At 33.7% G+C, this 15394-nt stretch overlaps 1 protein-coding gene across 2 annotated transcripts in view; it reads right to left on the bottom strand.

Moving 5' to 3' along the window:
* Nucleotides 1-15394, bottom strand: part of SLK (STE20 like kinase) — a 53742-nt gene that overhangs the window by 14982 nt on the left and 23366 nt on the right. The window contains exons 5-13 of one of the 2 annotated variants that reach the window (XM_010970957.3): nucleotides 13415-13487; nucleotides 13057-13251; nucleotides 12428-12509; nucleotides 10921-11049; nucleotides 9090-10445; nucleotides 6864-6994; nucleotides 6513-6636; nucleotides 4826-5005; nucleotides 2322-2414 (exon numbers count right to left, since the gene is read on the bottom strand). In XM_010970957.3, coding sequence (XP_010969259.2) covers nucleotides 2322-2414; nucleotides 4826-5005; nucleotides 6513-6636; nucleotides 6864-6994; nucleotides 9090-10445; nucleotides 10921-11049; nucleotides 12428-12509; nucleotides 13057-13251; nucleotides 13415-13487 — 2363 coding nt within the window. The remainder of the gene's footprint in view (nucleotides 1-2321; nucleotides 2415-4825; nucleotides 5006-6512; nucleotides 6637-6863; nucleotides 6995-9089; nucleotides 10446-10920; nucleotides 11050-12427; nucleotides 12510-13056; nucleotides 13252-13414; nucleotides 13488-15394) is intronic. The other variant, XM_010970958.3, reaches the window with a different exon arrangement.

Below are 15394 nucleotides of genomic sequence, written 5' to 3' on the forward strand. Positions count from 1 at the left end.
CTGTTAGACTACTACATTCCATTAAAATTACAAAAAGAAATTTACTATTGTTTCCAGCTTTAGTTGGAAAATACAGGCTAACCCCTCATATTATATGAAAAATCACCAACAAAGTTTTATTGAAGCACAGGATCATCTAATTCGTTCAACACTAAATTCTCAATTTTGACTCCAGAGTCTGACATATTATCTTTTGGAATTAAAAAACTCTATATTCCTTTTCAAGGCAAAACCAAGTTGTTAATTGGTTTGAAATTCAAATTACCCAAAAATAGACAACATGTGGCCAGCAAGGACCTCCTCTTCATCTATTAAAAAGTCATGGTCAACAGCCAGTGGGCCAAGCCAGTAAAAGTTTAGATTAGGCACAGAAGAGGTAGCTTAAATATGAGAGGCAGCATGAGGCAGTGGTTCAGTGTATGAAACAAGGAGCCAAACTTGCCTGGATGAGAATTCTGGCTCTACAACTAACCCAGTGTGTGAACTTGGGAGAGTTACTCTACCTCCTGTGCTTCAGTTCCCTCACCTGTAGAACGGGGGTAATAAGAGTAACTACCTCATATGTTGTGAGGTTAAATGAGTTCGTATAGGTAAAGCATTTAGAACAGATCTCACACATAGTAAATGCCTTGTTCGCTATAATCAACTACAGGCATACCTTGGAGATATTGCAGGTTTGGCTCCAGACCACCTCAGTAAAGCAAATATTGCAATAAAGCAAGTCACATGAATTTTTTGGTTTGCCAGTGAATATATAAGTTATGTTTACACTATACTGTAGTATATTAAGTGCAATAGCATCATCTAAAAAAAAAACAATGTACATAACTTAATTAAAAAAGTTTGTTCCTAACGAATGCTTACCATCATCTGAGCCTTCAGCAAGTCATAGCATTAACATCAAAGATCACAGATCACCATAACAAATACAGTACTAATGAAAAAGCCTGAAACATTGTGAGAATTACCAAAACGTGACACAGAGACATGAAGTGAGCAAACGCTGTTGGAAAAATGGTGCTGATAGACTTGCTCAATGCAGAGTTGTCATAAACCTTCAATTTGTTAAAAAAAAACACAGTACTGCAAAAGAGCATGTAACATGAAGAGCAACAGATCAAGGTGTGCCTGCAGCAATTCCGACACTAAGCCAGGACAAAATTTTTCACTGACTCACTCACAGAAAGGGAAAAAACCAATTTATTCAAATAGGCTAGTTTTATTAAAATTTTAAATTCTGAGGTATTTTCCTTATTTTTCATGGCATTAAAATAGTCTCTTCATTGAAATGATGGTGATAAGCAAAGCAGTTTCAAAATATTCTTACTCAACAAAAATAAAAAAAAATTTTAATGGCAATCCATTTGTCATGGACCCCAATGGTTTTTGTTGTTTCTATGTTTCTTTTCATAAATATGTAAAATTCAAAAGTCTAGGAATCACTTTTTTAAACTGCATAAAATTACATTAAAGGATAATTTAAAGCAACAATTAATATATAATCCATGTCTCTTTCCTTTCGTTAACATCTGTAACTACAAACTGAGCTCACTTCTCTCTTTGCCTCCAGGCTGAGTACAAACTTAATTAAAAGAAAGGCAATTCCAAGTATAAAAGACCTCACAGAATCATGTGGGATAATTCTAGAAAAATCTGCTGAAAATACAAATTTATACAGTTTTGTAAATAATTCACTAATTAATTGGCTCAGCTTTATCATAACCTAGAATCAAGTATATATAAGTAAAAATTGTCTATTTTTGTAACTGCTATATTCTGAATCAAGAAAAAAGGTATCAAATATTTAATACGTAAAATCTGACTAAGTTACTTTTCTTACTAATAGTAATATATGTTTGATCTGTCATTTAACATTATCAGTTACCATTTTTCTTTGAACTTTGAACTTTATAGAATTAATGGCCTTTTAATAGGCATTCTTTTCATATGCACAAAGCTTATATACTCACCCCCTATATTTTTCTGTTCTGAAAGTCTTCTATCAAACATTGACATTACCACTTAAAAATACAAGCTTCCAACATGATTAAAATTAGAAAACAGTGGATTATACATTAACATACATGTTTAATTCATCTGGAGTCAACTTTCCAAACATTTCACTTAATTTCATATTAGCAACTTAAATGTCACCGTTAGTGTGAATTCAGAACTACATAAAGAATGCCCTGGGAAACTCTGTACGAGGAGAAGTCAACATCATATAGTAAGCACAGAATTTACCCTATCAGCTATGGTTTACTGAGCTGTGAGAATAATGCCGCTTTCTGTTTTTAGTAGCAGTAAGCTGCTGCTGTTACCTGAGCATGCTGGCTTTGTGCAAGCTCCTCTTTCCTGCGTTTCATGAGCTCTTTTCTCAGCTCTTTGGGTGCTTTCTCCACTTCATTTATAACCTACAGTGTATAAGCATGCAGGAGGTGGGGAAAAATACTTTCTCCACAGCAAGCATTTATGTGAGCAGACAAGCTACAAGTCAAATATTAAAGCTGTTAAAAAGTTCCTTTCAACATGCATTAGCACAGGTGTTAGTTTGGTGAAAAAGAATGAAAGGATAGAACATGCTTCATCTCAGTGCAGAAAGAGACAGTACACCATATAAAAGTTAATTAGTTGCTTAATTATCCCTCCATATCTTCTCTCTTAAAGATCCAAAGACAATCAGTAAAGAATTACTTGCGGTGCTGATGCTGAACTAAAGGTGATAAATTCAAATGACCTTGAAAGATTATAAAATTATAAACATATTTGACATTGTTTGAAATACTGGATATAAGGAAAACTAATCCCATTCATTTATAAAAATGCAAAATTTCATAATTGGCTTGATAAAACCAAAGAAATAATTCTAAATGAAACCCCACTTAATGAGACCAGAAGAGAAAGTAAGCCTTGGAATACACAAAGGAGAGATAAATGGACACTATGTTTCTTTTTTCATAAAACACCATCTTATACATGGTGTGATTAAAAATGAACATATCTCATGAGTCGGTTGTTGGATTAGAGTAACATTCTCCTCTGATGATAATTTAAGCCAAAATCAATTGTCAACTTTAAAATCTTTAAAATATTACTAAGTGCTCATAAAATAATAGTTTAGTATGCTATGATTTATTATACCAGATAAAGTATATTACTAAATGAGGTGTATTTTAGAGCTCCTTCTTTTAATCATTACAAAATCCTATTCATACATTCCACCTAATAATAGATCTGTAATCCAGCTATGAAAAATGATCAAGTGTTTACAAGTAGAAGCACCAAAAGCAACCAGATTCCAAATCACCACATGCTATTGATGGTCCGTGAAAGAGACTGATTTTGATTTAATATAGTGTATTTTAAATTTCCCATCAGTAATCTCTCATGAAACCAAATCACCATTAAAAGGAAGAGACTCCCCAATGCAAGAAGTTTAGCAATAAGGAAAAAAATACATAATTATTTAAAATATGCATGCCATGATATCAAACACGTTCACTGGCTAAATCTCTCCTACCCCATGACAGTAGTAACTAGAGACTTTTATATGTCTAAAATTAAATCATATACTTCTGTAAAAAATTTTTAACTTAATCTGATATTAAAAAATTACCTCTCAATAAAAACTACACATGGTTTCAAGAAAATTAACATTTAGTCTCAGTAAAGTCATGTCACGATATATAGAGCAATTCTATATAAAATATAAAAGTAACAAAACAGTAATTTTTAGAAATGGTAGCCACATCAAATGAAATTATATACCATTTTACTCATCGTTACCTAAAGAAATCATAGAATGCACTATATTTATTAACACTTGATTCTATGTTTTTTAAAGAAAATCCTCAAGTTCAGCAATATGATGCTCCATTTTCTGCATAATTTCATTGTTAAAATCAATTAATCTGAGTATTTGGGACAAGCAACAAAAGTGAAAAATGTATTCATTAGTTTGAGATTTTTCTGTTCCAATTCTAATAGAATGGATCATAATATTGTCCTGGGGGTCTTCTATATCATGAAAAGGTAAATTCTCCTCCTACACTAAAGGAACAGAATAAATTATAAAATTACTTCTGAAAAATGTTAATATGTAAAGCTCACTTAGTTTTATTTTAATTTGAAAAGAAAAAGGTACACTAATATGTAAATCTTCTTTCTGAATTAATGACAATCTTTCATAATAAATAATACCACAAATAGATTCTATGACAATATGGAACAGTTTCAGAAAAAATTAAAAAATTCATTCTAATCAAATGACTTTACAGATATCTTCCACCTGTGAGTCTTCAAAGTAACTCAAAATGTGATAAACTTATAGATATTCTCTCAAATTTCAGGTTACTCAGCTTTTGTTTTGACACAGCATCCAAAAAAGGTCATCAAGCTGATCAAGAAAAAAATTTTTAAGTATGAATTAAATACTGAAAATAAAAATTAAGATAAATTTTTGTTACCACCTGCAAACAGAAAATTGTTTTCTTGAAAAAACACATTACTGTATCAGGCCTTAAATGCTGCATTAATAAAGGAGGAACAATAGATTGAAAGGAAAATGGATTAGCCTCAATTTGAAGACTTAATTCAAGGGTTAGCTAGACATTTAATGGTAGTTTGTGAACTTGAACAGGCCATTAAAACCTCTTCTACTCCAGTTTTCTTGGCAGTAAAATGAGATAAGATCTGACCTCACCACTACGCTACGGGACTGCTTGGGGACACTGAAAGAAAGAATGGATGAGTGCCATTTAACTAGCAAGCATTATTCCTAATTCCTCAGTCTTAAATGTACATTAAAAACAGTAGTTACACTTACCTCCTTCTTTCGGTTCTTTAACATATTCTGAAATTTGGACAACTCTTTCTCTTGTTCTCCTTTAATGCGTTTGGCTTCATCTCGCAAGCGATTTGTGTGTTCTTGTTCTAGACGTTCAATAGTCTGTTTCTGTTGTTTCTCTAGATTCTCAATTTCTTGGTCATATTGTCGCTTCTTGCTCTGTAAAATGATGTAGCTCAAGATCATTTAACTTTTTTTTATCACTTATATTAACTCATTATTCTAAAAGTGTTTACTAAGAGCATACAACTGGCATTTAAATTTAGTGATGTGATCTGTATCCTTTGCAATACTGAACAAGTCAAATGCACTAAAATATGTTTCAAAATTTTTTCAAAAAGATGAGCATTTCATTTTTTTCTAATATAGAAAATACTTTTTTCTATTCTACAAGAAGTAGAATGTTCAGAATTTTTAGACAATCCAGAATATCCACAGTTGCTATGAAATACTAAAGTAAGAAAAATTTCAGTATTTATCCTATAAAATTTTGGATTTTTGATAAATCAAAGGTTTTATTTGAAGTCTATTTTACTAATGTACCATTTTCAGATTTACTCTTCCTCATTAAGATTCCTAAAATAAACTTCCTATTTCATTGAAAGAATCTTTTGGAATTATAAATCTACTCTTTCAACAAAAGATTCCTGCCAATATAATACCTGAGTAACACTGCAACTTTAGATATAGAGTTAAATATTTCTAAGGGTGTTTTCTTTTAAAAAATCAAAAAGCAAAACATTTTGGAAAATATGAGGGGGGAGAAACAATTTTTACAAGGTTCCGAAAAAACAGAATGTAAGTACTATAAAAATACTCAATGAGAACAAAAGTTCATTATTTTCTTAGCAATTCTCAGTAATGATCCAACATATATTATCAGCAATGCCACACTTCACAAAAAACAATCCTTACCACCTAAAATTATAAGAACAACAAAAGAACTATATTCAAAACATGAATCCTGTAACATTTCAAATGACCTTTTTTCTAACCTACATTAAGCTAGATGTCCAATATAAGTTACTGAAATTTTATATCAAATTAATAATTCCTTTTCCAATTTTGGACACAAGGTAAAAACTGAAAGACTCAGTGACAATTACCCTTGACAAGTAAGCACTAACTACTCTAGCAGCTGTGAAAAGGGATGTGGAAGCCTAACTGTAGTAGCCAGAGAAGTATTTTGAAAAATCCCCAAGAAGTTCTAATACTCAGCCAAGTTTGAAGACAACTTCTCTAGACTGGATTAAAATCTTGGATTCTAGATCTGAGAGGTCAAATTGTAACAATAAAAAATTATCCAGCGATAGGCACACCTAAGAACTTCGTAAACCATCTACTAGCTTCATGATTCCAGGTTTTCACGACAGATTTTAATCAAAGGAAAATGAAGACACCCACCACACAGTATGTCAGGCAAAAAGAAAAGAGAAGGAGAAGGAAAAGGAAGGGGAAGGAAGGGGAAGGAAGGAAGGAAGGAAAAGAAAGAGAAAAGAAAGCATCCAGAACACCAAAAGCTAAAGGCCTGAAATACACCACAAAGCCAGAGAAGTCTAGTAATCATAATCAGAGAACAGGTTCTAAAACCTGCCATTAGTGGGGTTTTTTTTTTAAGCACTAAATTTCATTATTAATAAAATGGTACAAAATTCCAGTACTTTACCATCATCTCTTGCTCAAAACGCCGGAAAATTTGTTCTCGCTGTTGCTGCAGTTTGCTGTTAAGCTGCTGCTGGGCTCTTTGCTCTTCTTTTTGAAGAAATCTTAATTCCCGAAGTTCTTGACGTCTGATAAAATTTAATGGCAATGATAGAGGAAGACAGCAAAAATTACATCTCTGATGTAATGTTTTAAAAGAAAAAACTTTCAAAAATAACTTTCTTTTCAAGTGGACAAGTAACAAAAGGATAATCCAAAATTAGACAAGACTTTACTCTTGTTTCTCTATTCTTCAGACTCCGCAGAGACTGACAAGTCACAAAATCAGTTTTAATTATGTTGTTTCTCTACTCACCTAAGAAACCTCAATTCTTCAGTTTTGGAATCACTATCTGTAACTATCTTTGACGTTGTTACACTCACTTCTACACCATCAACAACAAATTTTCGTGTTTTCTTCAATGTTTTCTTTTGTCTTCTGGTTTCCTGAGTGAGATTTTATTTTAGTTAGGCTTTATATGGGGAATACTACAGATAGAAAACATTTTCTTCTTTAAAAACAAAAAACTGAACGGCTATGAAGACTATGAAAACTATACATATAAAGTATGAATACAAAGCATTAAGACTCATCTTTGGAATCAGTTATATCCTCTATACTTCACCTGACTTTCACATAATTTTACAGATGAAATCAAATTTTTTTCAAGTGAAATTATGTGTTTTGATGATGTGCATATACAATTTTTATGATACATCATAATTAGGCACAAGTGGTAATGAGCAATTCATATAAATGAGTAATTGGAACAACTTTCACCATTTTTTCCTTCCTCTTTTTACCTAGTAGGTTCTCAGTTACCTCTGCTTTTCTGTTTTAGAACCACTCACACAGCAGTTAAAAATGAATTCTTGGGGCTCATCCCTTAAAGAATCCAAATCAACAGGTCTGAGGGTACGTAAGAATTTTACTGAAAAAGCCCCCAGGCAACCTTTAAAATGTTCTCTTTAGGAGGGGTATTTAGGTTTGTTTGTTTCTTAAACAGAGGTACTGGGGGATTGAACTACGACCTCATGCATGCTAAGCATGCACTCTTTCACTGAGCTACACCCTCCCCCCGCCTGCCTGATAACGTTTAAACAGGGCCAGGACTGGGAATCAAAATGTTTCATCAATAATACCAGCAGCCCTCCTCCATCTCAGGGCCAAAGATGGATGTGTGATTTTACAGTTACTAGAAAGACAGCACCTCTACCACATCCCCCAAAGTACCAGATCTGCCTGTTAGCTGTTGCCTAAAATTCTTTATCAAGACCAAGCTCCTCACTCCTAACTTTTTAAATGCAAATAGAAATAACAAAAGTGTAACAGTGCTATAGATACATTTCCGTAAACATGTAAGTATTGAGAACAGATAATTACTTACTTTTGATAAGGGGGAAAGATTAGAAAGCAGAGGGAGCAAAAGGGGAATGTGAAAACACCACATGCAAAATGCATCAGCATTTTTAAGTTTCTATTTGGCAACTTCCAGTCACCTTTCTGCAACCTCTTACTGTTCTGTTCCCTAGGCATCCAGTAACCACATGCTCCTCTCCCTACGCCCTGGACTATGGCCACCCTATCCAGACTTCCTCTAAACTCTAAAGTGGGCATGCTCCAAAAACAGATCTACCTCCCTGTATCCTCCAAATTTTCCATTTCTTCAGTTCTTACTGAAGTATCCACAGTTAACATCGCCTCTGCATTTTTCGGAAATGCTAACTATTAAATCAGTGAATGAACTTCAGATTAATGGAATTTCAGTCAATGAAACAAAATAAACTGAAAACTGAAGGCCATAGGCAATACATGTAATGATTTGGGGCAGACAGGCATGCCAATCAGTCACACTAGAGTCATGTCCCAAAGGTCTGTTTTCCTAAGTTGTTCCTGCTTTTCTGCTACCTGTCGACCCAGAGTCCATAAGTAGCCCGTGGCTCATCTGCATGAGAATTCCAAGGGATTTTTTTGTTACAAGTATTGATTCTTTAGCCCCACTCCATACTTCTACATAGCTCCCCCTACTAACTCATAAGCACATTAAGATTTGAGAGTTATGCTCCAACAGCTCCAAGTGTTCTGGGTTTTTAATGTCTGATTCTCATGGCAGTAGTGATGGCTATGACTGAGAAGGCAGGAGTCACCTGCATGGGCCAGTGGTAAATCAAGGGCTGTTTGTACCCTAAACATTCCTAAAAAGAGATCATTCGTTCAAGTCCTCAATTCTTTTATTTATTACTGATTCTTGCTAAAATAATACCTCAACACGGGCAAAGAGAACCCAAATTGCAATAAGCAACTATATTACAATATTTATGTCAAGTTGGCAAAACAGGTAGGTGCTACCAAAAAATTAAAAATTACACCTAGAATCTCTAGGTTTTCTTTTAAATGACTGACTTCTTAGGCCCTAAGAATTTCATAGGGTTAATACTACACTGATTTAGTGTTGTTTTGTTTTCAAGACATCAGTTTCACATAAACTCTCAACTGCCAAATGACAAAGAAAAACCCAAACAAGGACCCATATATACTTACTTGTAAAGATATTGATCCACTGTCTTTAGTTTTGCTTAGGAAGCTAGAGATGGATAAATTCAAGTCAATGCTGCTATTATCAGCAGTGGAACCAGTGCCTGAATCAGTATCATTTTCCTTTTGACTCTCAGATTCTGGTAACATGGTTTCAGTTTTTGACAAAGCACCTATTTCCCCTTTATTTTCTGCTTCTTCAGGGTTGATATTAATACTGGGTACTGGAGCAGGCTGAGGTTCACTGGGATGTGAAGCGGCAGTAACTCGGGGTTCTGTTTCAATTGGCACTTCATATGGAATTTCTTCTTGCTCTGCATCTATCTGAGCAGTGGCTTTAGGAGCATCCTGAGTTTCACTTTCTAAAGCTTTTTTTGCACTTCTGATCTCTATTCCTTCAGCGTTAATTGATTCAGTAATATCCTCAACTTGATTTGTCCCAGGTTCTTCATTGGTCTCCACTATGTTCTCTGAACTGTTGATTAATTGTTCCTCACCTTTTCCTTCTATAGGTTTTTTATCTATCTCATTTGTTTCAGCTATTTCTTTAATAGGAACTTCCTCAGTACCACCAGCCTCAGGACCCTCTGTGGGCTTACTCACTAACTTCTGACCTACTTCACCCACTTCTTTCCCATCACTGCTCTGAGCATCCACAGGACTGTTTCCAGCTGACTTTGGAGGCACATCTACTGCCTCCTCTGTCCCTATCACATTGCTTGTATCACTGACCACATCTTTTTCAGTTTTGTCATCTTTTCCCAATTTCTCTTGGGTGTCTTCCTTTGTAAGCTCAACTTCATTTTCAACTGCCTGAACATCCACCTCTTTTTCTCCAGTCTCTTGAGAAACTAAATCCATTGTTTGAATAGCAGTATCTTCAATTTCTTCAGTTTTTATAACCTTATTTTCAAATATCTGTTGCTTTTCCTGATCCCTTTCTTCCTCGGGTTTCGGATTCTGTTCAATATTTGTTTCTGAAGTTATCATTATATTTTCTTTTCTTTCACTGACTGAATTAATGTCCACTGTTTCATGGCCTTCTGTGCCAAGTAGATTTTCAAGCTTGGGTCTCTCTTCCTCGCTCCCATTTTCCTTGATTATTGCTGTTCTATTATGGAGTTCAGCCATAGCTTCTAAAGGAGCATCATTAACGTGGTCATTAATACCCACTGCAGCTTTTTCAGGCTCATCAGTGGTGGGTTTTTCAGTAAGAACTTTACTGTTAAACTTATCCTCAGAAGTATTACGTTCTGTTTTTTCTGAGACAGATTCCAAAATACAAGCATTTTGTGAAAGCTTATCTTCTTCAGAACTGGCAATACTAAGGTCAGAGGAGGCACGTTTACTTGCAGGTATTGGCTAAAAAAGATTTCACACATTTTTAGTGTTAAAACGTAACTTCAAAATGGTGACCAAAACAATGTTTCATGTATATATATGAATTATTTTATATATAAACGATTTAATTCATACATACAATGATTTAATATCTTTATTCAGTAAATTTGATGAAATTATAAAAATAATTTAAAGAACTGACAAATTTTCAAATACATGTGACAAAAATGGATAGCAAAAAGCAAACTTGTTATTATTCTGCACCTCTAAAATTAAAAGTTTTGTATTGCTAGCCAACAATTTTTTTTTAATTAAAGTATAGTCAATTACAATGTATTAATTTCTGGTATACAGCATAATGTCCCAGTCCTGCATATATATACCTATCTTTGTTTTCATATTCTTTTCCAAATTAATTCTTTGTTATTGGTGCAATCATACCTTAAAACTCAAATCTAAAAATTACCTAAATGAAATTTCCTTTCTAAATACTGACCAGAGAATTTTCTGCTTCCTCATCATCATCCTCCTCTTTGCCATCTTCAACTTCTTCTGTTACTTCAGCCTTTGCCTCTGCAATCAACTCTCGAATTGGTTTGTTGGAATCAACAGTAACAAAAGGATGCTGTTTGATCATTAAAAAAAGTATGCTCAGTGTAACAGCCAAAATGCTTGTAGAGTAAGTTTAAAATACATAAAACACATTATTATGTGGTAAAATATAGGCATATAAGTAAGAAAAATACAAAACTTCAGATGATGTTACATCTGAGGAAGGAAAGAGGGGGAGGGGACTGAGCAGGAGTAGGGGCTGCCAGCAACTATATATCTTTTTTTTTTTAAGAATCTGAAGGAAGCATGTCAAAAATATATTACATATGAGTAGTACGTACATGTACTTTTCTGTATGTTTGAAAATTTCACAACCTAAAATTTAAAATTTAAAGCAGGTTTCAAGTGCATTACTAGTTCGTAAAAAGTAACAATACAATTATATCTTGTATAAAAGCCTCAATAAAAGAATTACAAAAAGCTTTGGAGTTCTGTTAAAAGTGTCTACAACACCTGCTTTTTTGACATAATTCTAATACTCTTAAGAGTAAGAAGATATTTTATTCATCCCTGTACACTCAGCACTTGATGTCTGTCACAGACTAAGGCTTTCAAATGTGGGGATGGTGAAATAAGGAGAGAAAGTGTGTTCCAGGGATACTTTTGTTGCACAGAGCAAGGCAATTTTTCCTGCTTCCCCCCCTAGATAAACAGGTCAACCTTAAAAACTGTAATGTAGGAGTTACACAATAACTCAACCTAACAGTAACTGCCTCTAGACTAGTCATTCTGTTTGTCCGCCTGTACTGTTATTTGACAAAACTTCATTTCAAATGATACAAACAGCTCCTGCTATAAAACAAAATTATCCAATCACTTTAACACCTTTTCTTTAAAATCAGTAATATTTACTGAAAATTTACCCTCATTGTAAGAGACATTAAAAAAAATTAATTAGCTCATGGCTCCTGCCGCCAACGTGCTTGCTTTCCAGTAACTGGACAGACAAAAATGGAAGTAACTGACAAAATGCAAATAACTAAACAAAATGAAAAGAACACAGACTGAATCAAAAAAGCATAGGAGGAAGCACTTAGAAGCTAAATATCTTTTATTAACAGCAGCAGGTATGTTTGCAAAGCAAATGTTAACTACTACAATGCATTTTGAGTTTCCACAGGAAAACTCAAGTGGAAAGAAGGCACACTGAATCAATCTGAAACTATTCTTCTTTTTCTTTTTTCCTTTATTTATTTTTAATTTGGGTGGGGGGGTTATTAAGTTTCTTTCTTTCTTTTCTTAATGGAGGAACTGGGGATTGAACCCAGGACCTTGTGCATGCTAGGCACGCACTCTACCACTGAGCTATATCCTTCCGCCTGAAACTGTAATCTTAAAGAGATGTTACAAAAATCACACAGTCTGCTGTTATCATACTACTCTTATCCTACCTGCAGGAGCTGAGATGTGTTCCATCTGGAATCCACATTTTTTTCCAAGCATTTCTTTAGAAAGTCCTTAAAATTTGAAGACCTTCAAAAGAAAAATCTTTATAATGACATTCTATTTTACTTTCTTGTTATTAAAATAAAAACTCTGATAAATTATGCTTAAGTTCTCTTATGTATGGGATAATGTGAATTCAACATAAGAAAACTAGTTAATGTGAATATTAGTATTTCATAAGTCATTCATCTATAAATACAAGTTAGACATATAAGTAGGTTCATAGTTTTAGTCATTGAGACACTCATGTTCATAAATACGCTAAAAATCACAAAAATTATTCTATTATATTAAACTGCACAAATATAAACTAACCACATAAATGCCTTACTTTCTCATAGTACAGGAAATAAATTTTTCATGTAGAAATCAAATCACTGGTATTTTTTAATTTCTACAGAAAGTTAGTTATAAGCGTTTACATGGTCCTTAAGTCTTGAAAATATACCAAAAATCAGTTTTCTACTTCATATAGTCTTCGTACCATGTACCTAAATTTGAATACCTTTGGAAAGTTGGAAGAATAAAGCATCAAGTTTTGCTTTTTAAAAAGCTTTGTTCAGGAATACTTTACCATTTTGATGGCTGTGCTAACGTAGGGGGCTCAGACTTTGCTATTTTTAGCAGCACTCGCATTGGATTTAATTCATGATGAGGTGGTTCTATCTCAGCCATTTCTATTAAAGTGATACCCAGGGACCAAACATCAGCTTTGTAGTCATAGGGTCTGTCCTTGGATGTTTCACACATGACTACCTCAGGAGCCATCCTATGAAGACAGAGAATTGAAAGTTAAAATGTTCAACTTAAGAATAGTGATTACAAACCACATAAAAGACAGACAGTATAATCAATTATGTGGGAAAAAATTAATGAGTAATAATAACTGCTGACATAACTAATGCTGCAAACCCATAAAACTGAACACATACCAATAGGGTGTGCCAATAAAGGAATCTCGTCTTTGAATTGTCCTTGTGTTTTTAGCTGATACTCCAAAATCCGCTTGAAATAAATAATCAAACAGAAGTATTAATGACAGTTTTTAAGCAAAGTTCACTGTATTCAACATAAGGGATAAGCATATCAAGGCTTTAAGAAGGCCACTCTTACTAAAGGGTAAGCAGAACAGAAAGAGAAATAACTTCCACATGCCACAATTCTCCAAACTGAATAAATACCAAAAATTCAGTACTTAGTGTTCATGCCCCAAGGCCTAGCACAGAATTTACACACAATAAATGGCAGCTACTATTATTAACCATATGTATAATTTTAACCTTCGCAATATTTTGTTAGTAGAATTCTTAAAACTCATGAAACCTTGTCTTGTATTCCAATTATTTGTGTCTATTATACAGTTCTTTTTTCCTTTTTTTGACCATGTGGTTCTCTTGCTCAAAACAGACTGACAGCTACCTATTCCTAATATGGTGTATGAAGTCTTTCACTATGTTAGATATTTCATTAATGTTTCATAATTAAATAAATGCATAAGTAAATAGAACATACTATACTTGGAAGATATATGCAGAAAATGCAACATAAATAGGTGTATTCAGGACACTCCACCCCTCTTAACCCCAACTTCCTCAACTTACAACTTCTCATGTTTCTGCAGGAAGGGACTGAGATCACAACATGAAATTCCTGCCAGAAGAGGTTTTCTACTTAGGCAAAGTCAGCTCAGTACTTATTCTAGTGTTTCCCTAGAACCTATTAACAGTCTATTCATTTTAACATTTTTCCCCTCATGTGACTGGGAAAGGAGGTCCAGAAACAGGCCTAAACAACAAATGTCCACTGTCAACATTTATACCTCTCTAACCATACTTACGGGCAGGAAGTAGAAACTAAGGAGGGACAAAAAGGCATCTTCATTTTTGTGCAAACGAGAAAATTAAGGTCACTATGTGCTTTATAGTTCTACTTACAATGATGTGGCATATATATGTTGGTCTGTTAAAACAGCATTTTTACATACTTATTTCCATTTGCAACAATGTGATCTGGTAAGAGCATCATAAAAATTCAGTTACTGTAATTTATTATATGGTTCGTGAAGATAATATGGTTCTATATACATCTGTGTAGACTTAACAGGGTGTCACAGAAATGGAAGGTTCTCTGTATTTATGAATTAATGAAACAAATTGCAATTATTTTAAATGTCAACCAATTCAAAACTATTTTAGCATTCCTAAATCTTCAAAAATATACTTACTTTTAATGGTATGCACTATTTTACACAAAGTACATTTCTGTATTCAAATAAGATTTTAGTACATTTACAGAAAAATGTACCAAAAATGGATCAAAATTGTAACATACTATTCAAACTGAGCTACAAGATTTTAAAAAATGATGAGACAAAAGAGTAACATAAGTCAGAATTTTAAAATTCAGAAATGAGTTGACAGAACTCAAGGGAAAACAGAAATGAAAAATCATTTTTGAAATAAAGGCTGAACAAGGAGGAATACAAGAACAAATAGACATAACAAATTCCCATGCATCACCATGCCACTCCCATTAGGACAGCAATCATCAAAAATACAGAAAATAACAAGTGTCGGCAAGGAGGTGAAGAAATTGGAACCCTCGTACATTGCTGTGAAAATGTAAAATGGTGCGGCCAGTGTGGAAAATGGTTTTATGGTGGTTCCTCAAAAAATAAAACAGAGAATTACCATATGATCCAGCAATTCTACTTCTAAGTTTATACCCCAAAGAACTGAAAGCAGGGACTTGAACAGATATTGTACACATATGTTCACAGCAGCATTATTCACAAGAGCCAAAAGGTGGAAGCAACCAAAATGTCTATCAATGGATGAACGGATGAAGTGTGGTGTGTATATACATATAGAACAGAATATTATTCAGCCTTAAAAAGAAAGGAAATTGACACA

The sequence above is a fragment of the Camelus bactrianus genome, chromosome 11, assembly GCF_048773025.1.
Source record: "Camelus bactrianus isolate YW-2024 breed Bactrian camel chromosome 11, ASM4877302v1, whole genome shotgun sequence".
NCBI lineage: Eukaryota > Metazoa > Chordata > Mammalia > Artiodactyla > Camelidae > Camelus > Camelus bactrianus.